Source organism: Oxyura jamaicensis, chromosome Z (assembly GCF_011077185.1).
Source record: "Oxyura jamaicensis isolate SHBP4307 breed ruddy duck chromosome Z, BPBGC_Ojam_1.0, whole genome shotgun sequence".
In the NCBI taxonomy this organism is placed as follows: domain Eukaryota; kingdom Metazoa; phylum Chordata; class Aves; order Anseriformes; family Anatidae; genus Oxyura; species Oxyura jamaicensis.
Genome location: NC_048926.1, coordinates 38,621,976 through 38,647,520, shown reverse-complemented (window position 1 = coordinate 38,647,520; position 25,545 = coordinate 38,621,976). Strand labels below are relative to the sequence as shown.

Here is a 25,545-nt window from a genome sequence, read left to right as displayed (position 1 = left end):
AGAGCAGTCAGTTGCTGTGACTGTGGAAACATTTGGGTTGCTAGGTGGGGCCTCCTGCACAACACTATAAAAGCATCGGCAGCTCTCTGCTCTCTTATCCTGACTGTGCCATCCTGAGGAGTAGTATTTGTGGAAAGGAAGGTAGGTTTTTGTAGTTCTTTATTGCTGTCTGTAGACCTGACAAACTTTAAGAATTGTACAGTATGTTTTTCAAGTGATCTGTTGTAATTTTCTGTGGGTTGGATTTGCTGGCACAGGGAAAGATGGGTGTGGGCAGAATAAATTCTTTTCGTTTGAAAGTGGGTAATGTACACAGAGGTTCCTGGACAATCACTTCATTTTTATTTTTATTTTTACTTTTTTTTTTTTTTTTTTCCTTCTCATTCTTTTCCTGTTTACACAAGAAATTGAAGAAAAGTAGCTTAAATAAAGTAGACTTGCATGGATTTGGCTGTTTCCAATGCTTTCGCTTTGTATTTGTAGCAAAACTGAAGTTATTGGAAAACAAATGTGCTATGTACAGAAACTAAAGAAAAAACAGCTGTTACTTCAAAACAGTTTGCTGCTTTGGAACAGTAGAGTAATTTTTACTCAAACAGTGATGAAAATGAGCCAAAGTAATCTTTAAGGGACATAAGAGCAACTCCATGGTGTATAACACAGAACTTTGGCTAAATGTGGCATAAGTAAGGGCTCTAGCATTTGGGGTTTGTTCAGATAATACTTTCCATTTAATTTTTTGGTGAAGTTGTTTTTCTTTCTGATGTATCATTTGTATTCAGTAGACTTTCCCACTATAAAGGAAATTATTGTGTCATGTCTACTGTCTGCTTTTCTGATACGGTTTAATGACCTCAAGTTACATCAAGATCTTGGTAACTAGCAGCGGACAGAAACCACAGAATCATAGAATCATAGAATGGTTTGGGTTGGAAGGGACTTTAAAGATCATCTAATTCCAGCCCCCCTGCCATGGAGGGATACCTTTGACTGGACTAGCTTGCTTAAAGCCCCATCCAACCTGTCCTTGGACACCTCAAGGGATAGGGCATCCACAGCTTCTCTGAGCAATATGTTCCAGTGCCTCTCACAGTAAATAATTTGTTCTTTATATCTAATCTAAATTTACCCTCTTTTAGTTTAAAGCCATTACTTGTTCTATCACAGCACTCCCTCAGAGAGTTCCTCCCCAACTTTCCTGTAGGCCACATTTAGGTATTGGAAGGCAGCTGTAAGGTGTCCCTGGAGCCTTCTCTTATCCAGGCTGAACAACCCTTACTCCCTCAGCCTGTCTTCACAGGAGAGGTGCTCCAGTCCATTGATCATCTTCATGGCCCTTCTCTGGACTTGTTGTAATAGGTCCATGTCCTTCATGTGCCGGGGGCCCCAGGGCTGAATGCAGTGCTCTAAGTGGGGTCTCACAAGAGCAGAGTAGAGGGGGAGAATCACCTCCCTCGACCTGCTGGCTACACACTTCTTTGGAAGTGCAGGATTTGGCTGGCTTTCTGGTCTGCAAGTGAACATTGCTGGTGCATGTTGGGCTTCTCATTAACCAATGCTCCTGGGTCCTTTTCAATAGGGCTGCTCTCAATCCATGCTTTGCCCATCCTATATTTGTGTTTAGGATTGTCTCAGCCCAAGTACAAGACCTTACAGAACTTCTTGATGTCCATAGAGGTGCATCTCTCAAGCCTGCCCAGGTCCCTATGGATGCTGTCCCTTTCCTCAAGCATGTTCCTCAACCACACCAGATAGCTTGGTGTCATCTGGCAAACTTGAGGAGGGTGCACTCAATCCCACTGTTCAAGCCACCAGAAAAAACGGGACCAGAGATAATATGTCAGATAGAGCTCATGTTATCATTAAATGTGAGGAAAGAGTGTAAAATTTGGCTTAAAATATGTTCAAAGATACTGCATATTTACTAAAAACTTTCAATAATTGGAATCTGCCCAGTTCTGGGGACTGGGAGCCAGTCTGAAAACAACATTGCAGTAACTCTTATGAAGGAAGAGCTAGGACTTTCAGTCTGGACAGTCTGGATCTCTGCTTGGTTTTTCATTCCAGTTAAATGTTAATCATTCCAGCTGGGAATGATAAGAGGCACAAAAATCACCTTTTTTTTTTTTTTTTTTTAATCAAATTTTAAATACGTGATCCTCTTTTCCTCTTTTAACTGGGTTTTCGGTTAAACAGTCAGATCAGCAGTTCTGTAAGACTTTTTTCTTACTGAAGTAAAATAATGCTTTGAAATTATCCCTCCTGGATCTAGGCTTTGCTTACATGAACTGGGCCTCTCACCCCTCCCTCTTTAAGATACCCATAGATTCTTATAAAGCAGGCAAACAATTTTGTGTGTAAACAAGTTTCTTAACTTTCTGAGACAATGCAAGCAAAGTCAAGACTTTAGCCCTTTGAAGAGCCATTGCTCACTTGGGCTTCTTTTGAAATTATGTTGATTACAATGTGGAAATATAGGGACAAAATGTCAAAGTGTCTTTATTTAAATAGAAGCAAAAATAAAGGTTTAGTTTTATTTTTTTTATATACAAAATTATTTTACTGTATTTGTAATTTAAATTATGTTACGCATAAAGGCTTAGAGACCTAATAAATCCAATTTAATGTAGGCTAGAAGCCTTCTACTATAGTTATCCCTATGAGCATCAAAACATCTAGAGCTGGAGTGGGGTGGGCAAATAGAAGACATGCAGTTATTAACAGTTCTCTCTGGACTCAGCTCTAAATTTATTTCTGAACTATGTAACTGAAGAAACCAAAGTGCAGTTTTGGTTCCACCTCTTCTCAGATCTACTGCTGTGGATCTTGTTTTGTAGCTTTAAACGGAGACAATGTGAATCTATTGGTAATATACAGATCTGTACACATCAGCGCTGGTAACTAGGTAAATGGGTCTCGGTCCCATACAAAGACTTTAAAATATCTTATCCTTCTGCAAATGTCCTTTGTGTGTGCTGTTAAAAAATGCAGCAGAACTTCAAATACTACATCAATTCATGTGGCCTCATTTGTTTTAGCTGTCAATACAAGGGTAGTACAGGAGTCACCATAACAGCCCTATATTGTATTTTATTTTTGAAGAGCAACATAAGTATGCTTTCTGATACTCAGTAAGTCACTAAATGATGTGCTTAAAAGTTGGTCCTTACAACTTACACAATATTCTGACCATCATTTGCCAAGTTGACACCTACTTTATGTAACATACAGATTCAGAGTCAGGTTCAGGTTTTCTATGAATTTTGTGCCCTCAGGGCTGTGAGAAGAATAGAGAAGCAAAGAGTTTTCTGGGGAAGAGGGAGTGTAGGTGTATCCAACTTGGAGAGAGGAGGAAAGGGTGGAGCTGGGCTGAAAGCTTGAAGAGGACTGGAGGACCTGCTTCTTTGTTGACAGTCAAACCTGGAAGTACTTTGTGCAGTTTTTCTGTGAGGAAAACAGCAGCTAGGTTACAGACACATTGTTTTGTCCTAGGAGTGTGTTGATTTAAATACTGATACTGCTCATTACTCTTCCTGTGCACAACAAGGGATAAATAAGGTAAATGTGTTTGCAACATAAGCATTGGTGTCTTTTGTTGTTGCTTTTTAAATGTGTATATGATCTTTATTATATCACCATTGATCTTTTTTTTCTTATTCTGTGTGGTATCTTATATCAAAATATATTCCATTTTTATTTGTAGTGATGAAAAAAAAGTGGGTAAAAATCCATTCTTTTGTAGAAATTGGGGGGAAATATGTAAGAAGTAAGAACCATTGTATGTGAGACTGCTTCTACTCATCTTTCTTAAGAAGGAGCTATTGGAAGAAATTACATGAGAGTGTATTTAACAAGGGAGTATCTTTTGCCTTAACACACAAGAGCTCCAACCTTGGAAGATGATCAGACAGGAAGAGTTATTTACCACTGAATTTGAAAAGAATCAAGTAGTCAGCAAGCTAAATTTACATACCTAATACCTTAACACATGGGGAAAGATGTTTAATTTGTTTCTGGTAACATCCCTTTGAAAGTCAGTGTTAATGCTTAGCTATTGCCATACCAAATACACATAAAATCCAATTAGTTTACTGTTCTATTTCTAATCTGAAATTTCTAGAAGTAGTTTAAGTGTGTATTGTTGAGCAGCCAACTGCCAAACATAAACAAAAGTTGCCAGCTTCCAATAGTACAAGGCAATTACTGTTTGGGAAATGGCCCTGATTGTCAGTTAAAGAGAGGGTTTTATGAATGGAAAACATTGAGTTTCATTGGTGATGAAAATTATAAAAAAAAAAAAAAAAAAACTTGATGCATCTCTTCACAGATACTCATCAACATGGCTATGGTATCAGAATTCCTGAAGCAGGCATGGTTCATGGATAATCAGGAGCAGGAATGTATTGTAAGTGTTATCACCTGTTGAGATCATTATATTTGTTTTCTAGTGCCTTTAGGAGTGTCAAAGCCACAGGCATCTCCATATCTTTCATATACTCAAAGGGAAAAAAAAAAAAAAAAAACTGTTGCAAAAATCCAGGTGATTAAAACTGGAAACCAATTTTATTGCATTATATAATCTAATATACTCTTATAAACTAGTAAATCTACTATAAGATGAAAAAATACTCTTATGTATGTATATCAGTTTCAGGACAAACTAGTGTTGTAATGAAATTGTCATTCCTACTGGCCAGGCATCGATTCACTCATCCTCTTTAAAGTACATCTGAAGTACAGTATGCAAATCTGTAAGAACCTGTTCATATGACGTATTTGAGAAAGATGCTTAGACTGAGATACAAAAGCTATGTGTTGGAGCCCTGGAATGTAAAGGAGGAACTAAAGTCACTAGTGTATTTCTTATTCAGTCTGGAGAAGATCTTACAGTGGCCTTCCAATACCTAAGTGGGACTTACAGGAAAGCCCCACTGGGGAGGGGCTCTTTGTCAGGGAGTGCAGTGATAGGACAAGGAGTAATGGCTTTAAACTAAAGAGATTTAGTTTAACCTAAAGATTTAGGTTAGGTATAAGGAAGAAATTGTTTAGTATGAAGGTGGTAATGCACTGAAACAGGTTTCCTAGAGAAGTTCTGAATGTGTTCAAGGCCAGGTTGGATTGGCAACCTAGTCTAGTAGGAGGTGTCCCTGCCCGTTTCAGGGGGGTTAGAACTAGATGATCTTTAAGGATGCCTTCCAACCTAAACCACTCTATGATTGTTATTAGAAGAAGAAAGTACGTGGGAAGAGTCACTGTATGTAGGAAAACATCTCAGATGATCAGTATTGATACTGACTAGAAGAAAGACTCATGGTGATGAGTAAGAAGAGTTATTGCAATAGATGTGGAAAGTCTTTTTAATAATGGAGTTGATTAATATACTGAAATTAGTGTCAGCAAAGGCAAAGTAGCACACTGTAAAATCACTGGAAATATTTAAAGCAACTTTCATCTTGAAAAAAATAGAACTTTGGAATTTCAATAAATAAAGTTTTCTGCTGTAGATCTCCGTGGATTTCATAATTTTCACTACATAGTATTTTATGTATAAAACTTTGTATCCACCACCTCTTATCCCATGAAATCCCGTGGTCCTTGGCCATTCTAATTATGGAGGTTACAGACAGTTTTTTGTTTAGGTAGTAGATAAGTTTGTCATGGAAAGCAGTATACAAAGACTAAACCTGGCATGCCTGGGAAACATGCACTAAACTCATCCTGTTTAGATCTTGGCTTGCTACACAGGTTACACTGATTTTTTTTTTCTTTAAATTAAGCAAGACATTGCTTATAAATACACAGTCTCTCTGGTCTAATAAAACTCCTACTTATTTAACCAGCAGATATCACAGGTATGCAAGTATTCAATACAGAATGCTGTATGTGAAACATATCCCTAAGACCTTGCCATTTGTCTTGTACATGCAAAATATTAATTAAATAAATAAAACTTTGAGTTCTTGAAGATAAGGTAAAATACTATAGTTGATTCTAAAACAAAGTTTAGTTAAACTTCACTTTTGTTGCAAAAAAAAATCTCAACCATATCGTACCAAAGGGAGATCTATTATAAATATTTCCTTCAAGGATCTCAAGGCATTTTATAGGTTCTATAGAAGAAGGTAATGAGTATAGTACTGTTGTGTTATAGGCTCTATCAGCAAATTGATTAGTCACATTGTTGACTTAGGGCAAACCATGTAATTGTTGATATAATGGAATTTATCATCCCCAGTTATTCCAAGAGTACTTCAGACATTGCCTAGGGTGTCTCCAACATAAAGGAGTGGGTTCACCATAGACAGACTATGTCTAGTTAGTGTTAAAAAAAGCGTGTTTTATGTTTCAAAGAAGTTGAGTAATAGTTCTCCACCTCCTTGTAGTGTTGGGCTTGAACTTTTCTCCAAGATCTTGCATGGAAGAAGTGCTTGTAAAATTAAATATGAGTAGCCAAGAATTCACTTACTATAATGCACAATCAATTTGTATAAGATGAGCAAGAAAATCACTAGCACTTTACTGGAAGCACCTGCAGGATTTAAATGTGGTTTGAGAGAGTTTAAAATTTGGACACAATTGCTTAATTATGGCAGCTAGGAAATACTTCCCTGTGGGATCTAACTTATTTGGACAAATAGAGATGTAAAATAGGTACGTTCTCTTTAATAGAAGTGTGAAAGGTATAGATCCAACACTAATACTGTACTGGGCCTGTTTAGCTATCTGTAGTTAGGAAAAAGTATTTATTCTTTGATAGTCCCATAAGAGTCAATTCCAAATACATGGCTTACTTAGGCATATGAAACTTTTTATTTGCATAAATATTCTTTGAAATTAGCATTTATTTGTTTATTTATTCATTCATTCTACTACAGAAAAGTTCAAAAGGTGGTCATTCAGTACAGTCGTACCCAAAGTTTGATCCATCAGCTGATGTTGCTGCTTTGGACAAAGCTATTACAGTAAAAGGTAAGAGGAGTAAATATTTAACATGCTATAATTAGAATTATTCCTTGGGAAATTTTGAGAATAGCCTTAAAAGAGTATCAGAGCCAGAGGGAATGGAAAACAGGAGAGGTACCTCAGCTTTAAAAAGCATGGCAAGACATTTAATTATGCCACTTGTTAAAGAATCTCTACTCTTTGTTATCCTGACATTGTATCACAATTTCAGACCTTAATACTACATTAAATATCTGGATTTTTTTTGAAGGAAGAGTTGTAAAAAATTGGTTTCTAGAGAATAAAAAAATATACTAAGTCTTCTTTATTTGATTTCCATAGAATCTATTCAAGAGGTAGTGAATTTGCTGATAATAGAGTATATGCTCCTTTAAACTTCTCTATTTAATGAAATTCACATTTGACACTTTGTACTTAGAAATCTTTTTTCAATGTGACCTGCTGAGTATGCTGTCTCATTGTCTATATACTTAGTTATTCCGTAGTGTAAGTTCTGCACTTAGAACACTTTGAGACTTCATTATACTGTAGAAACACTTTTCTGTGTTCTATTAGAACCTATTGGTTTCTTCACTGTGTCACTAATTTTAAGTCAGTGGTTGATAACAGTTTTGGTTAAAATTTGGTGTGTCAAGCATTCAAAATGTGCCACAATGCAAATAATAAAATTTGGTTAAATGATGTGCTAGAGATCACTATATTTTCAATCTACTCACTATTACATTCTTTGGTGATTTGTAGGTGTGGATGAAGCCACCATAATTGACATCTTGACTAAAAGAACAAATGCTCAGCGTCAGCAGATTAAAGCTGCCTATCAGCAGGCTAAAGGAAAGGTATAGTATATCCAAGCCAATCTTAATTGTGCATCTGGAATAGCAGTGTTGCTCCTCAGTTTTATCGTATATTCAGCTTTAGCTTTCTAGAAGATTATACTGATTCTGTCACTTGTAGTTTATGAAAACTATAATAGTAGTAGTATCCTGAAACTATATTGCCAGAGATAATCCCTTGAATGCAGCGGCAATCATTTTGAAATAAAAAGAAAAAATTCAAAATTCTGTCTGTCTGGGTTTTTGAATGCCCAAAAGGTCCTCTATAACACTAAATCACTGGGAATGCAGAAATTTCACTGGGAGACAGACTGTTGAGGAAAAGAGAGGAATAGAGTAAGAGACTTTGGGGACATATAAACAAATCTTTTTGTCCAGATAGAATATAAGACAGAAAATAGGATAATAACGTTTTTTCACAACTATAGCAATGCTGATGAGGACGGGTGTACAGGGAGCAGTGAAATTCTAATTCTGAATGGTAAAACTTCTAGTCTTTAGACCTGAAAAGCTTAGAAATTGCTGCATATTTATTTAAGAGGTTTTAATTGCCTTTCACCTTTTACTGTAGCAATTTTTCTCTAGTTGAACCTGTAGCTCTAAATTGAAATTATAACTGCACAGTTGGCATACCAGAGTTAGTGAACCTTTGATCCTTGGAAAATGACTCCCTATAGTTTATGGCTTTGTAATTTTAAGCGACTTTAAAGGACAAGAAAGAAAACAAGCCTAATGTCTCATTTTAGCCTGGATTTCCTGTTTATGTTAAGAAAACCTCACTTGTGATTTTCACAGCTTTGTCCCCACACAGAGGAAGCTCAAGCGTTGCAATTATATTTTTTCAAGACCTCAATTAAAATTTAACTTCAAAGGCTAATGCTGTTATATCATTGGACCCCCTGGCACTTGGCTCCCTGTCAAAAGCAGAAAAGACCTAACTCGTAACAGTTCTTGATTCTGAAATAATCTCATTAGTTATCCTAGGTATCCTGACCAAGCAGACTGATTTTCTCACTCCTACAGCAATTATCTAGACATGCATTTGGTGAAGAACAGCTGTATCTCTTAATTGTAGCAAAATACAGTACCGAACATTTACTAATAGAAGGAAGAATAAATCAGATATTATTTATAAAAATAAATAATAAAAAAATCTTAATTAAAAAAAGTAAATGTTGGCCAAATTAGAATATAATCCAAATTATAACTTCAGGGCTTGCAGATCTATATAGGGTGTTATTACAGTATGTCCACAGCATTTCCATTGCAATTTTTAAAATCTTTTTTTATTTTTATCATTTATTTTCTAATAAATAAGGCTGTATAGATAAGTGCATTTAAGTCATTCAATTATCATAACAGCAATACAGTATTACCTTCTCTTAAAAATTAAGCAGCCTATTTTGAGTCACCTTCTGATGCAGTACATGGGTGAACAGGGCTGACAAGAACTTCATGAAGTTCAGCAAGGAGAAGTGCAGACTCCTGCATATGGAGAAGAACAACTCCAGGTACCAGGATATGCTAGGGGGCACCCAGCTAGAATGCAGCTGTGTAGAAAAGGACCAGGGGATCCTGGTGGACAAAAACTTGAATGTAAGTCAGCAGTGTGCAATTGCTGCTAAGAAGGCTAATGTCATTTTTGGCTTCATTAGGCAAAGTATTGTGAGCAGGTCAAGAGAAGTTACCCTTCTGTTCTACTCAGCATTGGTGATGCCACACCTGGAGTGCTGTGTCCAGTTCTGCCCTTGCCCCCAGTACTGCAGAGAGTCCAATGTAGGGCCGCAAAGATGCTTAAGGGACTCCAGCATGTTTCCTCTGAGGAGAGGCTGAGAGAGTTTGGACTTTGGAACCTAGAAAAGAGAGGCTTAGAGGGAGTCCTAATCAATGTCTATAAATGCCAAAGTGCAAAGAAGATGGAGCCAGGGATTTTCAGTGGCACCCAGTGACAGGAAAAGAGGCAAAGGGCACAAACTGGAACACGACACGTTCCATTTAAACATTAGGAAGATCTTCTTTACTTGCAGATGACAGAGCACTGGCACAGGTTGCCCACAGACATTGTGTCTCCTTGGGGATCTTCAAATGCTCTCTGGACAAGGTCCTGGGCAATGTGCACTTGAGCAAGTGGGGACAGAATCAGAAGTGGAAGGACCAGATGACCTGCAAAGGTTCATTCTAACCTTAACCATTCTGTGACCTGCAATGGATGAAAACACTTCTGAATACTTGCTGGAAAACGTTGACTCTTTAGTTAACAGTAAGATGACAAATTAGAAATTTCAAGTAGTTCTTTGTAATTCTTTCTAGTAACTAAAGGAAAGATGTAGATCAAGATTTGTCAGAGATCAGACTAATTTTTGGCCTGTACCTGAACAGCAGTTTTTAACCTTTTGCGAGTTTATAGGGTGTTGTGGTTTATCCCAGCAGGCAGCTAAGCACCACTCAGCTGTTTGCTCATTCTCCCATCGTGGAATTAAAAAGAGAATCAGAAAAAAAATGGATGAGATAAAGACAGCTTAATAAAGCAGAAAAGGAAGGGAAAATAATAATAATAATAATGAAGAAGTACACCTAAAAAAAATATGCACAGTGAGTCTATATATAGACTGTACATGAAGAAGTACACCTAAATGAAGAAGTACACCTAAAAAAAATATGCACAGTGAGTCTGCTCACCACCAATAACTGATGCCCAGACACTCCTCAAGCAATGGCAGCCCCCCTTGCCAACTCCCCTCAGTTTTATTGTTCAGCGTGACATAATATAATACGGGATATCCCTTCGGTAAGTTTGGGCCAGCTGTCCTGGTTCTGTCCCCTCCCACCTTCTTTTGCACCCCCAGCCTCTTCACTGGCAGTGCAGTATGAGAAGCTGAAAAGTCCTTGACATGGTGTAACCATGTCTCTGCAACAACTAAAACGTCAATGTGTTAACAGGCTTATTCTCATCCTAAGTACAAACACAACACCATACTAGCCACTATGAGGAAAATTATTCCAGCTGAAACCAGGACACAGAGTGTATGACTCCTCCTTATTCTTCACAGAGTCTGGAAGAAGACCTGAAAAAGGTTCTGAAAGGCCACCTGGAAGATGTTGCCGTGGCTCTACTTAAAACTCCAGCTCAGTTTGATGCTGAAGAATTAAGGGCCTCTATGAAAGTAAGTCAAAAATCTTCTGAGAGGATAAAGAGAAGTAAATAAATCTCAGGTCCTTTAAATGACACTGGACTTAAATTTTGTAAGCTCATGTATTATATTATTTTTTCCCCATTTATTAAAATGAAAGAGTAGTGCTTATCCAGAACCAGCTACTAAGAACAAGACTCAGCAATCTCTGTTGAATTTCAGGGTTGGAGGAGATGGGTTGCCAGTGCTGTTCTTATGTGAGAAAGAGCTCTCTGCCTTCTGAAAATTGGAAGTTATTTGCAGATGTAGTCCTAGAAAGCCATAATGTTTACATATGTGTTTATTTAAGAGAAAATAGAAATGTATTTTTCTTAGTAATTTTTATATTCCTCTCTTCTATGTATGTTGCTTGGTCACTTAATATTTTTGTTGGGTGCCAGAGTGACACTACATGCTACAAAAATGAATTCTAAAAGAGCTAAAATAATTATATTAGGTGAGAGCAAAATGTTTTTCCTTTTTTTGTGTTGTTTCATATGGCATCTTCAAAGTCTTGTCCATGATACTCATCTTATTTCTGTTCTAAATTTTAAGTTTGTAGTATTAAATAACATTTTTTAAAAAATCATTTTTAACAGGGGCTTGGAACTGATGAAGATACGTTAATTGAGATTCTGGCCTCAAGAAACAACAGAGAGATCAGAGAAGCCAGTAGATACTACAAGGAAGGTAATTCAGAGTGGGAAAGAAGTATGAATGGTATGAAACATTGGAAGATAGCCAAACCCTGTCCTGCAATGATTCATTTCTTTGTTATTGTGATATATTTTTTTAAGCACCTGTAATGAATAGATCCGCGTAAACTTAATTCCTGGTGAAAAAGAATCTAGTATGCATTATGCTTGTCTTTTCAAAACTTCATAGCAAACGCATTATTCTTACAGCTTTACTTCTCAATTTAAGGAGCTGAGATGACATTTTAGGAAGCAAGTAAAGCTTCGTATAAGACTGAAAGACGTGTAGGAAAGGGAGGTCATACTGATGATTTCTGACTTGTTCAGATCCTGCTGCACTAGAAAGTGTCTCACAATTCCAGCCAGAACTGTGAATATTTCTTGGAATGGGTCATGCATTTAGATGCTTTCTAAATTAAAAGCAAAATCCAGCTGCTTTGCTACTCCCATTGCCAAGCCTTATCTGAGCTCTTAAGATGTCACTGACCTTGTCAAAAGTTTACTCTTAGCAACACAGATAACTTTCAGATTAGGAACAACCCATGAAATGAAGGCAGAAAATCTTTGAAGAAATAACTGAAATATAATAGGAATTTATAAATAACTGAAATATAATAGCATCCTCATATAAGGAGAGTACTGCTGTCAGTCAATGTTGTCTAATTAAGAGTTAACTTTCTGAAGAGATTTCCAGTCAGTCTCAGTTAGAAGTCCAGAATAATAGTTTGATTTTTTTAGAAGAGTTTGGGGCTGCACAAAACAGCCAAAAATAAGAATGAAAATTTTCAAAATTTCAACCTTTTCTTTTTTCTTTTTCTCTATTTCACAAACAATAGCTCAACACTTTTCCACCTATACAACCTTTAAGAACAACTTTTTCAGCAGATTTTTAGATTAATCCTCCAATATCTCAGCACATCTCAGGGATTAGAAGACATTAGCAGAAATACCCATTCTTGCAAAATTAAATTAGAGAAAAGTGCAATTCTACTAGGTATATTTAAGTGAGAAATTAAGAAAAGACTGAAAAAATTATATAACTAATAATTTAAAAATGAATTACGAGTCCGTTTTCATTTGATTTCAGTACTGAAGAGAGATCTGACACAAGACATCATCTCTGACACATCTGGAGACTTTCAGAAGGCTTTAGTTGCTCTTGCTAAAGTATGTTGTGCTTAAACATTTTCAGTGAGGTTACCAGTAATTAAAAAATAATTTCGTCAAGATTATGTTAAAGTCATACAATAAATAAGAATTTCAGAACTATTTATTTCCTAGCACTGTTTTTTACTTATATATCTTAGACCATATGAAATGATTCTTAAGCACGCTATGATGAGATTTATCTCAAAAACATTTTTAAAGGCAATGATATTTGTTACTGTTTACCAGTTAGGTATTTAAGACTTTTTTTGTGTCTTTATGTGTTTAACAGTCTTAAGCACTTGAAAAAAAAAACTAGAATGTCAACTGACTGCAAATACAAAAAGAATAAATGCTTACATGTAGAGAAATATTTCAGCTACTTCTTAAGATACATTTCTTGTAGTAAGATAGACAGATGGTGGCATGGAGCTAGCAAGTAGACAGTGTTTTGTAAACTGCTCAAAAACAGTGCATCTGAAACACTGGAGCTGAGAAGTAAAAATACCCTTTTTAACATACATTAATATTTTATTCCATCTCTGCTGAGTACATTTGTATGCACTTTGTATGTGCACATTGGATTATTTTTTGATGCATCAATGTGCATAGTTTTGATTTTTAGTTTTCCTTTTAAATCACCTTGAAAGAAGTTTATTGAGCAGTCATCAGGGAGCACATCATAGCTTCCAAGACTTTAACTTCACATTAAGAAATCCTGGATTTTAATGTACAACTTCAGAAATACGTTTTCGATAGCCCTAGAAATGTGAGCTCTGATCAATTAACAAATGCATCAGCTTTATCCACAGAAAAATTAATATAACTGTATTTGTCTGCAATTCTGTATTAAACTATGTGTAAGTATGGCAGGGCAGATCTCTACAATACCGAATTTTGGTGAACTGAATGATTGTGAGTAACACTGCTTTATTTTTTTAAATTTAATTTATGTAGGCTGACCGCTCTGAAGATCCTCAAGTGAATGATGAGCTTGCTGATAGTGATGCCAGGGTAAGACCATACTTAGCACTCTGCAGATCTTCATTTGATTTTATTACAAACTGACTGGCTGTGAATGTTCTATTTCACCTACCTGGATCTTGCACATTTCAGATGACAGACAATTGTACCTTATGTACAATCACGTATATGTACGTAATCTTTTCTGAGGTCATGGGGACATGGGAGGGGGATTGGGGGACATGAGGGATTGGGACATGGGGGTGGGGGGACATGGAGACATGGTGGAGGGCAATTATGTAGATGTACATAATCTTTTCTGAGGAGATGAAGTTTTCCAAAGTTCACATAAACTCTGGTAGCTGAAAGAAATGGAATCTTTATGCTAATAGTCAACTTCAAGAATGCTGCAAACCTTCTTCTAGTTCATGTAAAACATGTAGGCCATTTGAAGTAGAGTTCAGGAACAGGAAAACTTAGATTCAATCTTTCTTGTTAAAATAAATAGAGTTCTTGAATTGAGTGACAAATTTGTACTAGTGATTGTGCAGAACCAGATACAATATGTTGACCAGTGTAAATCATTCAGTATGATATTTGTAGGTAATGTGTTTCAGTAACATACCTTTGTACTGGGTCTGGCTGGGATGTTAACTTTCCCTGCAGCAGCCCATACAGTGCTGCGCTCTGCACTTGTAGCTAGAACAGCAGTGGTATCACACCGGTGTTGTGTCTGCTGCTGAGAAGAGCTGGCACAGCATCAGGACTCTCTCTAACCTTCCTAGGGGGTGGGCAAAAAAAGTGAGAAAGAGACATCACCAGGGCAGCTGACCTAAACCAACCAAAGGGATATTCCAGACCATATGATGTCACACTCAGCAATAAAAGGTGGAAAAAGGAAGAAGAGGGGAGGGGTGGGCTCTCATTGCGAAAATGTCTGTCCTCCTCCCAAACACTGGCTACATGCATTGAGGCCCTGCTTCAAGGACGTGGTCAAGCATCGCTCATTTGTGGGAAGTAGAGAGTAATTTCTTTCCTCTGCACTTCCACATAGCCTTTACTTGTTTTGTTTTGTTATTCCCTTTCCCTCTCCCTCTTTCCCTTTCCCTTTTTTCCCTTTAGTTGAATTATTCAATTAATAATAATATTTCCTTAATAATATATATTTTTTCTCTTTAATTAAATTATCCTTATCTCAACCCGTGAGTTGTTCTTTCCTTTACTTCTTCCCCTCCTCATCTGAGGAGGGGGAGTGAGAGAGCGCTTGTTGTGCCTAGCACGGTAAAATCACCACAAACTTTCAAGTGAATTTGGTAAACCTCTCAGTCATTTTCTAAGTGGTTCTAAAAAAAATCAGCTGTTTTTTCCCTTGTTTCTTCTGCCATTAGTGTAATATTTTTGTCAAGATGTTGGTAAACCTTAACAGTCTGTCCTAAATTTTCACTTTAAATCATTGTTTTAAATCCAACAAAGACATTTAACAATTCTGTTTTTATTCTTGTAACATAAGAGGTTTAGTTTTGTCATCAGCCATAGATATGAAAGGCTAGTAAATTAATATTCTGTCTAAGCTCTAAAGTTCAGTTTGCCTGGATCCAAAGAGCTTCACTGCCAACACCTAGAAAGGATGTTGTTAGATCTTTTTTGCTGTAGCATGGAGATCTTTAATTATTACTTTTACAAAGGTTTGAGGAGGTAGGGAAAGTAACAAGATTGACTAGGTTCTTACTTTCTAACTTTCTATTAAAATCATTATTGGAAAGACAAGAAATACATGGTGTGTAAGCTTCTCCTTCACATTTGTCTAGTTAATATTAGTTTTCTGTTGTTGTTGTTGTTTTTTTTGTCTACGTTAAGCCTGCCAGTCCTATGCTCCCATGTACACTATAGCATATGAAGATACATAAAAATATCTTCATTCAAGAATGCCTGAAAATGTTATTTGTAGCTGTACAGTGTTCCCTTGGTACTATTATGCCGTAACTGAAATATGAAGTGTTACTTGGTACACCTAGAGTTATTTCGAGTCTGTGTAGAGTTATTTGTCTTGTTACGGATTGTGTCAAGGATTAGAGTTGTTTACTGACAAGCAGTGGCCTGCCTTTGGCAAGGAGTCTCTGATACTTCTATTTGTGTTTTGCTATACAAATGATAACTTGCCTATTATTATTTCTTTTATGACAGGCCTTATATGAAGCAGGAGAGAGAAGGAAAGGAACGGATATTAATGTGTTTGTTACTGTTCTTACTGCAAGAAGCTACCCCCATCTCCGAAGAGGTAGGCTGTGTGAAACGTTGTTCCTCACTGGAATTGTATTAGCTCCTGAACTCAGAGATTATATATATTTCCAAGATGTGGCTGCTACAAAGGTCATTGTGCATGCTGACCTAAGCACACAGTTGGCCACTTTGCTGTTCACACACTAGTGAAGAGTCCCAGTGTCAGTTAAGTTGTTAATAGAACTATTACCATGAAGTCTCACAATGCTACTGGTCACAAGGCTAATGAATCAGTGTGGCAGGGGTTCTGAATACTCCCCAACATGGTTTGCTCTGAAGGGAAAGAATGACACGACTCCAGGCTGGTGTGTAGCTGAAGCACTTTATTGTCTAACCCATCTACTTATATAGGCTTAGCGTATCTACATGCTTTTACCACACAGCTTGGCAAAGTTTGCTCGTTAGCCGTTATTATTGTTCACAAGGCGATAGCACAGCAGCCATATCTCCTTTACGTGTACTGATGAGCAACAGGCCGGACTGCACCTGTTGTTTTTTGATCTTCTTGTCTCCCAATTATACCTCCTTTATCTTCAGGCTACGTGACTTTTGCCTCATTCTGCATTTTCCTTTTCTCACTTCATCTCTGTGTCTAACATACTCCACATACTTTCTGACTGATTTCCCACATTGCTCCTCTACCAGTTTTCCCTGCATGGGAGATACCACCTTATGCTATAGGCTCCAGTGGAGTAACTATACTACCTCTTCCCTTTTAATGGAAAATGAGCCTCACCATCCTAACATGGTTCTGTTCCCAATGCCAACATCATCAGTCCATACAGTACTGTTTTTCTTTACACTGTGCTAGCTGAAGAAAATGAGAGAGATATGCACAGCAGTGAGGCTAGAGTAAGGCCAAGAAAATGTAGGGAGAATACTATGCTTCTATCACTCTTCACTGAATTTTCTTCCCTTATTTAGTCTTTCAGAAGTACACCAAATACAGCAAGCATGATATGAATAAGGTACTAGATTTGGAGCTGAAAGGTGATATTGAGAACTGCCTGACTGCCCTTGGTAAGTGGTTATACAACTAATAACCTAGTATATATTTTAACTGTATGAAAAACTACCTTTTAATTCTGTCATACTTCTGTCTAACAGGACAACATTCTGTTCTTCTGCTTCACTAAGAAGCAAAACAGTTATGATGTATGATTATTAAAATATAATAATTTTCCTTTTGCAGTGTTCAAGAAAATATTATTATAACATTATAACATTATAACATTAGTTCACGATAAAGATGTATCTTAAAATGTACCCTTAAATGACTGTTCCTTGTAAATAATGAGGTGAGAATGAGGTGAGAATAAGGTGAGCCATCCATGTTGTCAAGGATAGAATCAGGAGCCAAACCACTATCTTTGCTTTTCACTTCTGTATTGCAGTCAGGTATACTTTGGACAAAAAAAAGAGACTTACCAGTTCCCTCTTAGTATCAGGTATGGAAGGCAAGTACACAGCATAACTTGGCTAAAATATGTCACATCATGACCATCAGCTCTGCTGTAGAGGTCCTGAATGCTTTCACGTTTTTCTGATTGGGAACTGTGACATCTTTGTCAATTTTATGGCAGTGGACTAGAGAGTACAGTCTTGTCTTTACAGTAACTAGAGTATTCTTCCCTGACTGAATTGCCTTCTGAATAAAGAGAAGAAAGGAACAGCTACTTCTGCCATATTTTTAAGGCAGGTAAAAGAGAAATAGATAAATAGGATATGTTGGTAGGAACACTGAGACTTATTCTGCAGCATTTTCTTTCTTTCTTTTTGCCTTTTGTTATTTGTTACATTTTTAACAGATATATTTTCTCTCATTGTTTCATTACAGTGAAGTGTGCCACAAGCAAGCCAGCTTTCTTTGCTGAAAAACTCCACTTGGCAATGAAGGTAACCTCAAGAAAGAACTCCTTGAGAACATGGTGTCCTTTATGAGCTGTAAAATAACAAATTAGTCTAGAACAAGAACTTTGTGTGATGAAAAGGACTGCAGAAGGAAATCCAGTTCATTTATCTCTTTCCTCCCCTTCATTCCTTTGAAACTACTGAGTTTCCTTCCATAGAAAGAGATGTCTATTTACTACAGAGTTTTTGGGAAGGCACCTGTCTATCCACATATACACTTTATGCTCTGTGTAGTGACAGAAAGCTAACTGAACCTTTTCATATTAATGAAACCATTAAAATATTGATGAAAAAATAAATAGGAAGGCACTTACAGAGTGGGACGAGAACGTTGTAAGAGTCTATACAAAAGTTCAGGCAAATTTGAAATCTGAGCTTACTGAGGCAGTGAGAACTCATGAGACAGTGTAGTATGCAGAAATTTACATTAATTCTGTCACTTGGTTAGGAGCTGTACATGAGAAACTGAGTGACTCACTGTAGTGGTTTTACCCAGCTGGGCAGCTGAACTCCACCACACTGCTCTCTCTCTACCTGCTCAGATAGAAAGGGAAGAAAATGCAATGAAAAGGACTCAAGGGCTGAGATAAGGACAGGGAAATCACTCTACAGTTATCATCATGGACAAAACAGACTCAGCACATTAATATAATTTATAACCTATTACTAACAAGCTAGCAGTAAGAACTAAAACTAAAAACACCTTTCCCCTCCATCCACCCTCTTCTACCTCCTCCTCCTGAGTTTTGCAGGGTAAGAGGGAATGGGGGCTGCCGTCAGTCCGTAATGCTTCATCTCTGCTGCATCTTAACGGTCACTCCCTGCCCCTGCTCCCCATGGTGTCCCTTCCACAGATGCTGTCCTTCCCGAATTGAGCCTGTGGGGGCTGCCCACAAGCAGCAGCTCTTCAAGCACTGCTCCCACATGGCTCCTAACCACAGGGTCCATCCATCATGAGCAAACTGCTCCAGCACAGGTCCCCCACAGGTGGCAGCTCCCCCCAGACCCTCTGTTCCTGCATGGGCTCCTTTCCATAGGCTGCAGTGTGGAGATCTGCTCCATGTGGGACCCATGGGCTGCAGAAGGACAGCCTGCTCCACTAGGGGCCTGCCACAGGCCACAGGAGGACTTCTTCTCTGGCACCTGGAACAATCTCCTTCCTCTCCTGCAGTGTCTGCAGGTGTCTGTAGGGCTGGTTCCCACTCCTGTTGTGCAGCAGTTTTTATTTCCCTTTCTTAAATCTGCTCTCCCAGAGACACGAACAATATAGTTTGTTGGATCAGCTCTGGCCAGTGGTAGGTCCCCTTTGGAGCCAGCTAAAACTAGCCCTTTTGTAACATGCAGCAGTTGCTTGTCTCTTCACACAGTGGCCACCTCTGCAGCTCCCCCACTACCAAAACCTTGCCATGTAAACTGAATATGCTCATTATAAAAAAGTAGCTCATTACAGGAGAAAAAAAAAATCAAAAAAAAAAAAAAAAAAAAACAGTGAAATTTAGGTTTTTCCTGGTGTCCAGCAATCACAGTGAACAACCAGCCTATTTTTAGGAAACAGCAAAAAGAATTCCAGAGTTGGAGACAGACAGTCACAACTCAATTTGTCCTCATAGGGTACCAGAAGGGGGTTAGTACTGACACAAAGAAGTCTGATGAATTAATACAAAGAACTTTGTTAGAGAAAGATTTTTCAATGACTTAAGTAGCCTCAGTTTTTGTTTGTTTGTTTACTACTTTTAACAGGGCCTTGGGACACGGCACAAACAGCTCATCAGAATCATGGTTTCACGCCATGAAGTAGACATGAATGAGATCAAAGCTTATTATAAGAGTCTGTATGGTATCTCTCTTCGCCAAGCCATTATGGTAGGTTTTTGCTGAAGTTAACAATGAAGTGGAAAATAAACAGATGTTTTAGGAAGGCCAGTAAGGCTTTGTTAACTCTTCTGCTCCTCAATCACCAGTTCATCCTGAGTAATGTATTGTAGCTGAGTAACTCAAGTTCTCAGTGAGAACTCAAGGTCTCATGCTGGTAGAACTAATTTATTTTATAGGGTAATGTTTTTGTCGCAAAAGCTGTAGCAATTGATTTGTAGTTGTCTCAGGATGTCATCTTACAGTAAATGCCAAGAATGGAGACTACTCTATCCCCAGGTTCCTGTATTTAAGCAGATAAAGTACATTAGCAGGAGAATGAAGATGATTGCACTGTCGGCTCTCTGACAGACATCTACTCAATCTGGCTTTTGTTTTTTAATGTTTGAGTTACTCCTGCAAATATATTGTAAACTTGACCTTTATTTGTCCTACTTTCTAGGTCACTTAGAAAAATAAGAGATAAAGTAACAAAATATTTTCTTGAATGGGACAGGCCACCCAATGTATTTTTCTAGAAAATTTAAACCAGTGTGATATTAGAATAAAGACAGACCTTCAGATCACCTTTGTGGAAGCTAGTAGATAACTAAAAAAAAATATACCTTGGAGCAGAAACATAATCTCTACATGTACTAAAGTACCTTTTTGAGTTTTGCTTGTACCTGCTGCTTTTTCAGTTAATTTCTAAAAATCATTTTATTTTTCTGCCATGACCATTTATTTTGGGGAACGACCAATGTTTAGTAAATGTATATTGAATGCTTACTGAAATTGATTTGAGACCATTACCCTAACAATTGTGCTCTTTTCACTTAAATTGACAGGATGAACTCAAAGGGGATTATGAAAACATCCTGGTGGCTTTGTGTGGAAGTGATTAAATAAGTTTCTTGTTCCTATGATGCACCCATCCCTGTTGCTGAAGGTCTTTATATTTGATTCAGCTGTCTATATAAAATACAGGCTTTACACAGTGAGGTTTCTCTGGAATGGTATTTAGTGTACATGTACTATGAGGAAAACCTGGAACTTGGAATGTATTTTTTCAATATCTTTATTCCGTATGGCTCTAATATAATCTTTTTACCATTATTTATCCAAAGTCAAGGAATGCTTTGAAGTTTCTATTTGCTTGATTAATCATGAAACAAGTTGTCATCTAAGAAAATTAAATAAATTTTTAAAAATAAAATTAGATTGTGTGAAACTTTGTACATCCTTCATTGCTTTTCTACGCTTAGCATCAAATTGTCTATACACAGTAAATGAAAGAAAAATCAGTGAAATATTTAAATAGCGAAAACAGAATGTAACAATATCAGAGAATTTACCTGAAACCTTTCCATTTCACTTCAGCCAGATTTTATATACATTGGATGTTAGAAAAATAGCTAAAGATAACATGTTAAAAATGTCAACAGTATGAAAAAGCTAATGATATCTCTGGCTTGTTCTTTTTTATTTAAATTAGAGTTACTAATTCTATTATTATGTACATAAGGAAAAGAAAAAAAAAGCATCCTAGCCCACGTAGGACTTTTTTTTTCTTTTTCCTGATGAGTTGTGTGCATTTTTGTATCTGTCCCAAATGAAGAAAACTGCTCTCACTACCTCTATTTTCTGATTGATATTACTGTTCCAGTTGTTCCAAAACCTGTATAAATAAGGTGCAGACCCCCAGATGCAGTAGTAGAATTAAGCATAGCTGTTGGTTCTTCACTTCATACAAACATTGATAGACATTGTTAGGGTGCCCTCCACTTACTCATTTGATCAACATGTTAAGCTATTGGGATTTCAGAGGTCATCTTGGCTAATTTCTGTTAAACATTGGAGGCATTCTTAATTTCATATTGGAGTGGTCCAAGAAATAGATCTAGGTGTCTGGAAAAGGTGAAGTCTTATTCTAGAAGAACCATTGGAATGACTAGAGCTAGATAGAAAATTACCATGTGTCTTGCGCAGGCCAGATTTTTTACCTACACTAAATATTTTCCAGGACAGAGGCACTACTGTAGTTCACTCTGTTGATTATTTTTGTTATTGCCTTAGGATAAGTGAAAGAGATTCAGACCAATGTAGTTCATGGGAAATAAACATGATAGTCATCATGAAAACAGGAAAAAAAAAAAAAAAAAAAAAAAGGCAGACGTACGTAAAAAAAACATGTTCTGCGACATCTGTTTTACTAACTGACAAGCTCTGGGAAAAAAAAAAATATATATATATATATATATATATAGACTGCTACACTAAATATATATTGAGTGTAGCACTAGCAAAATAAGCATTTTCTCAAGAGACAGATGCCAAGAGAATTCAATATTCTCACCCCAAAAAAAGAGAGCAAGCTTGTAGTCTGTGGATGGGTCATAAATAGTTAACTTATAAGAAGTAGATTATTAGGCCTAATAGGGAAACTCTTTATTCAAATTTCAGTCATTTTGAAATTTAGATGTGTTGCAGCTATGCAAAAGGATAGAATCTGATTTCATCAGCCTAGAAAATAATTTATTTTATTTATTTACTTATTTATTTTTCAAGAAGTATGTATATTCACCAGGAAAGCCAAAAGAAGCAAAAATGTGCAAAAACAAAACAACAAAAACTTATAGAATATCTTTAAAAAATACTCCAAATTAAAATATAAGGAATTATAAGAAAAATATTTTTATGGTAAAGGGACTCTCTCCATTCTCTCTTTGCTGAGTTCAAGAGGGGCTCAAGAGCAGTATGTTTTTTTGAGAGTCCAGCCTTACTGCTCAACTTCCAAATGTAAACAAGTGAGCACCTGGAATTCTCATTTAGTGTAAATGAGGAGATAGGGAAACATGTTATTAATAGGAAAATGTTTGTATCATAAGGATGAATTTTGCTGGACTGGGTAAGAGAAGGAAATTTTAACAGTATATTACTGTGTTCCAATAGATCTCCTAATTGTAGGATATTTCACTAGAATTTGTATATGTACAATTTGTACACATATTAAGAATATGTGTATTCTTAATAGAGGCAAGGGTGGCGCCATTTTCATTGTATTTTGTTTGTACCTATTTCTGCAAACATAAATGCTACTTGAGTTGAAGAGGACTGATTTCTGGAGGTCTGCAGAGTTGCATGTCAATGAGGAATCATGTTAACCACTCCTGCAAGTCAGAAAAGTCCTTCTAGCCTTTCATTTCTGTCCAAGACACACATGCTGCACAGTGAGGGTAAGATTTCCACAAGCATGAAAAGTTTTAGAAGACAAATATTCTCATGTGGCTGTTTCACAATGTCTTCGATGTTATGATGCATTTCTACCCTTCCTTATTTACAATGGAAATTTGTAGCCAGCTATTACAGTCCATTTTTTTGTTTGTTTGTTTGTTTTGTACTGCAAAATATAGAGCTTAGGTTAATACTTGCACAACAGACTGATTACGCCACTCATGTCATGGCCAGAGGGCTCTCTGATGGGCAGAATGGGAGTGGGAGGAGGATATTTCTAAAAATATTTTTGTGTGTGTGTGTTATTTTCTTTATAGCAACACCTAAGGGGCTAAGTGGTTAAGAAAGGACAATCCCTGTCCAAAGCAGCCATGCTGCACAAGCATAGATAAAACAGTAAGTGAGCAAGCACACATAATGCAATATTTTCTATGAAAATTAGCAAGAGCATCAAAAGACCTATTAGTGGAAGCTTTAAACATAAGTCACTTTAGTCAGAATATTTCTAGAAGCAGGTGGGTTCATGCTGAAGAAAAGTAAACAGAGGTCATTACTCTTGTCTTTCTGCCTATCAAGGGCAAAATGTAACAAAATCTCTGCACATGAATTTGAAATATAAATCCTACAGACTCCAGTTAATAATTTGCTTCTTAGCATGCTTGCAGCCCAGAAGATGAACTGCATCCTCGGCTGCATTAAAAGAGGAGTAGCCAGCAGGTCGAGAGAGGTGATTGTCCCCTTCTACTCAGCCCTTGTGAGGCCCCAGTAGTAGTACTGCATCCAGGTCTGGGGCCCCAGCACAAGAAGGATGTGGAACTGTTAAAGTGGGTCCAGAGGAAGGCCACAAAGATGGCAGTACCTCGCCTATGAAGATAGGCTGAGAGAGCTGGGGCTGTTCAACGTGGAGAAAAGAAGGCTCTGGAGTGACCTCATTGCAAAATTTCAGTACTTGAAGTGGGCTTATAAAAAAGACGGGGAACAACTCTTTGCTTAATGAGATATTGACATGGTGAAGGAGATTAATTTTAAAGTAAAAGGGGAGATTTAGATTAGAGTTTAGAAGGAATATTTTTCACTCAGAGGGTGGTGAGGCACTGGAACAGGTTACCCAGAGAAGCTGTGGATGCCCCATCCCTGGAGGTGTTCAAGACCAGGTGAGGACATGGGAGGTGCTCCTGCTAATTGCAGGGGGATTGGAACTAGATAATCTTTGAGGTCCCTTCCAACCCAGGCCGTACTGTGATTCTATGATTATATAATTCTCTCTGTCGTGAGCTTCGGGTGTGGGATTAGTCCATAGAATTCAACCAGGGAGGGATGTTTGCATGTTTTCTGCCACTGTTTTGCCAATCAATATTAGAAATGAAGTGTTTGTACCAGGGAAAATAAGAGGCAAAAATAAAAAGATATTTTCAAGTCTTTCTAGAATTATCTCAAAACTAAACAAAAATCCACCAAAGTCAAGCACACTTAGACTGTAAAGAACTGTGCAATACTCAGGCTGTCTTAGGAGAAAACTCACTCAGGTATAACCAGTGTGCTCAAATTTACACCACTATATTAGTAAAACACAGCATGTGAATTTTATGATACCTCTTCTGAGGTGGGGAAAGTCACTTATTAGTCACTCATTAAAATACAGAAACCTTTAATCTAGTGTCAACGGGATAATAGAGGTTGTGTTTTGAAGAGAATCAGACATGCTTTCTTGGAAAAACATGTATTAGAATTGCAGTAACTTTGGGCTTTTTGCATTCACCCAAGACTTCTGAGGGAATGGTGGCTCAGCCTCTTCATGGGAAATGACTGTCCAGCTACTTAAAGCTTATGAAGGAGAGGCGAGAGCTGAATTCAAAAGACAATATATTATGTAAATAAGTTACAGAAAAGGCCATGTTGAAATGCATGAGAAAGCTTCTTTGTTCGCATAATTTGTGGAAGGGAAGACAGACCAAGAAGTGACAAAAAAAGACAAAAATTGGGTTAAAATGTGAATTTTCTCATTGTGGGGTGGTGCTTGTAAGTGTGAAAGCACTGTAAAGGTGGAGCTACACAGTAATCATGTAGATGACTCCCCCAGCACCCAATCTCCAGTGATGCAGGATGGGAAAAAAATTACTTAAAAGAATGGGATTTTTAATCTATTAGAAATTATTGGAAAAACGTTCCTTCAAATAGTGGTAATTCTTTCATTACTTTTTGATAAAGTACACTGGAAATGCAAAAAAGCTTATTACTGCTTTATTTTGTTTTGATTGGCAATCTTCGGTTTCCTGTTTCTAAGTCACTGTTAACACTTTCGTGATTCCTTCTGCTTTGCCCTGAAGGCACAATTGTTAAATTTGAAAAAACAAGGTTTTTTTCAGGAAACAAGGTTTCCTGTTTCTACGTCACTGTTAACACTTTCGTGATTCCTTCTGCTTTGCCCTGAAGGCACAATTGTTAAATTTGCAGGAAGTTAGACAAGGCCTGAACTTTTCAGACGTATCTCCAAAATTT

General features: G+C 37.2%; 1 protein-coding gene across 1 annotated transcript; it reads left to right on the top strand.

Moving 5' to 3' along the window:
* ANXA1 (annexin A1) lies at window positions 1–21,015 on the top strand. Its single transcript, XM_035310631.1, has 13 exons — window positions 1–141; window positions 4,328–4,405; window positions 6,876–6,969; window positions 7,705–7,799; window positions 10,847–10,960; window positions 11,566–11,656; window positions 12,749–12,828; window positions 13,765–13,821; window positions 15,955–16,048; window positions 16,975–17,070; window positions 17,888–17,946; window positions 19,702–19,824; window positions 20,661–21,015. The coding sequence occupies exons 2-13, from the start codon at window positions 4,340–4,342 to the stop codon at window positions 20,715–20,717; spliced, it is 1,026 nt and encodes a 341-aa protein (XP_035166522.1). The 5' UTR covers window positions 1–141; window positions 4,328–4,339; the 3' UTR covers window positions 20,718–21,015.
* The last annotated feature ends 4,530 nt before the right edge of the window (window positions 21,016–25,545 follow it).

Coding starts and splice junctions, on each gene's coding strand:
- ANXA1 (XM_035310631.1), top strand. CDS start 4,340: ATGGCTATGGTATCAGAATTCCTGAAGCAGGCATGGTTCATGGATAAT. Junction 16,049..16,974: donor CTACCCCCATCTCCGAAGAG/GTAGGCTGTGTG, acceptor TCCCTTATTTAG/TCTTTCAGAAGTACACCAAA. Junction 17,947..19,701: donor AACTCCACTTGGCAATGAAG/GTAACCTCAAGA, acceptor TACTTTTAACAG/GGCCTTGGGACACGGCACAA.